Genomic DNA, 2,592 nt, shown 5'->3' on the forward strand with positions numbered 1-2,592 from the left:
TAATCCCTTCGGCTGATTGCTCTTCTGTCCGGGCTCAAGGCTTTTATCCCCTTCCCTGCTCTTCCAGCCTGCTACTCTGGCGTCCCTGCGTTGTCTCTCCTCACCTGTAAGCCTGGGGCTCAAGGCTTTTATCCCCTTCCCTGCTCTTCCGGCCTGCTACTCTGGCGTCCCTGCGTTGTCTCTCCTCAAATTTGTGTGTATGCATGTTTAATAAGAGATGTGACTAAACGTTCAAAATTGCTGACTCTGGGTAAAGGGCATGTAGAAGTTGCCTGTACTATTTTTGATAAATTTCTTTAAATCTGAAGTGAAATAAAAAGTTTAGAAAATACATTAATTTAGTTTCTTCTGACATAAAGTGTTCCTGTTGAAAAGTCTGATGGTAATTTAATGTTCTCCTTATAAGTCACCTATTCTTTCTGCTCAGTTACCCAAAGCATTTTGCTTTTACATTCAGTTATTTTTAGAATCTGTCTTGGTGTTGGTTGATCTGGGTCAATAATCTCAGGTACAGAGTGTGCTCATGGAAATGAGTATTTTCAATTTTTATTTTTTTAATTAAATTTCAGGAAAGTATTTTTGAGTTATAGGTTTTAGTATTTATTCATTCAGGGTGGTGATACTAGCATGAATTTGAAACAGATCATAGATCTGAAAGCTCTACCACATAAAATAATAACAAAACCTTAATTATCCATTCATTCACGTATCTATTGAACATTTACTATATAATTGCTGTTGTTGTTAGTTGCCATCAAGTAGATTACGACTCATGGCTATTCCGTATGTACAGAATAGAACTGCTCCATAGAATTTGCAAAGCTGTTACCTTTCAGAAGCAGACTGCCAGGCCTATCTTCCAAGGTGCCTCTGGGTGGGTTCAAATCACCAACCTTGTGACTAATAGTTGAGTGCTTAATCATTTGCACCACCCAGAGACTATTATGTAGGTATACCTTCAAAAACCAAATGAAATGTACTGCCATATAGTCAATTCCGATTCAGAGCGATCCCCTTTTGAGTTTCTGAAGTGGTAAATCTTTATGGAATTAGATTGCCCAGTCTTCCTTCCTCGGAGTGGCTGATGGGTTTGAACCACCAACCTTCTGGTTAGCAGTCAGATGCCTTAGGCACTACGCCACCAGAACTCCTTTTAGGTGTACCAAGTCCACAAAAATAAGGAATGGGAAAAATACATGGAATCATTTACTGAATCCTGGAATGACTTCATCCTGTTAGTAATACAGAAAACCCATTGCCATCGAGTCAGATCCGACTCATAGCGACCCCTCCTTGGGTTTCCAAGGCAGTATCACTACGGAAGTAGATTGCCCAATCTTCCTTCTGTGGAGCGGCTGGTGGGTTTGAAGCACCAGCCTTCTGGTCAGCAGCCAAATGCTTTAGGCACTACGCCACCAGAGCTGCCAGTAATACAGGGTAAGGGTATATTTTTAGAGTGCTCCATTTCCTTTCATTTATCCTGTGACTACCAGTCTACTATTTAATCTCAATACCTGAGTGGTACAATGAAGAATTATAAAGTTCAGTCCAATAAGTACTTTTTAAAAGTAAACTATTGAAATTCCATTAACATTTGTAAGTTGAATATCCATTTCCTATTTTTTAAAAATGCACTTGACATAATACTGACACTAAAACTGAAATTATTTATTTTCATATTCATTATTATGTCAGTCAACATCTAATCCAGAAAAAAATTCTTAGTTAAGTATTTCATATTTTAAAACTACAAACAAGAATTTAGCCAGAAATAGATAAACCCACAATGAGTATGTATTAAATATATTTCACAACAACTATTCAAGCAAAGGCAATTATCTTACCATTTCTAATAAAATAGCTTGAGTTTTGGCCTCTTTTTCTGCTTTTATTTCTTCTACTTCTTCAACTGACCTTCCTTTGAAATCATCAATTTCTTCATCTGCTCCTATTCGACCACTCTGAGAAACATGGAAGGCATTATGCTTTTTCAGTTCCATCCAAAGTGTTAAAATAGCAACTGAAACAAATTTGCAAATCTGTGAAAACTGATTTAAATTAATTCTACAATACCAGCAAAACAGAAAATCTAACTTAGCATAATCAAAATAAACATTTATATAGAAACTATTTGGTATATAACTAAGTGCTGTGTGCAGAAAACAAATGATCTTAGAAATTAAGCCCCAAATCCCAACTCATAAAGACTAAGTCAGCTTTTAGAAAGCCTCACAGCAGCATTGTATACCTTCAAATATCGGAGGGAAAAGTCTATGTTGTTCTTTAAAAATTTCTGGGTTTTACACTAGTTCAAGATTATCTCTCATTAAGGACCAGGTTTATTGGTCTGATAGAGCCTGGTGGAACTGAGACTATGGTCCCTCGCTGCCCTTCAGGTCTGCAATTGAACCCACACCTGTGGCTTCCACCCAAATAAGAGACAGGCATATGAGTTGAACATTTACCTGAGGTAGATACACTCCTTGGAGAGAAAAATCATGGGAGAAAGAAGGGCTGTTTATGCACAGGGAGATAGCTCAGGGGGCAGGAGTGCATGGAGGGATAGACACAGGGAAGACGTAACTATCAGGA

The 2,592-nt window shown here is 37.8% G+C and overlaps 1 protein-coding gene across 1 annotated transcript in view; it reads right to left on the minus strand.

Annotated features, from left to right (window-relative positions):
• Positions 1–2,592, minus strand: part of PPIL4 (peptidylprolyl isomerase like 4) — a 57,842-nt gene that overhangs the window by 48,273 nt on the left and 6,977 nt on the right. The window contains exon 7 of the mRNA XM_007943202.2: positions 1,845–1,961. Coding sequence (XP_007941393.1) covers positions 1,845–1,961 — 117 coding nt within the window. The remainder of the gene's footprint in view (positions 1–1,844; positions 1,962–2,592) is intronic.

This window comes from Orycteropus afer, unplaced genomic scaffold, assembly GCF_000298275.1.
Source record: "Orycteropus afer afer isolate SDZICR_OR568_19922 unplaced genomic scaffold, OryAfe1.0 scaffold00101, whole genome shotgun sequence".
Classification (NCBI taxonomy): domain Eukaryota; kingdom Metazoa; phylum Chordata; class Mammalia; order Tubulidentata; family Orycteropodidae; genus Orycteropus; species Orycteropus afer.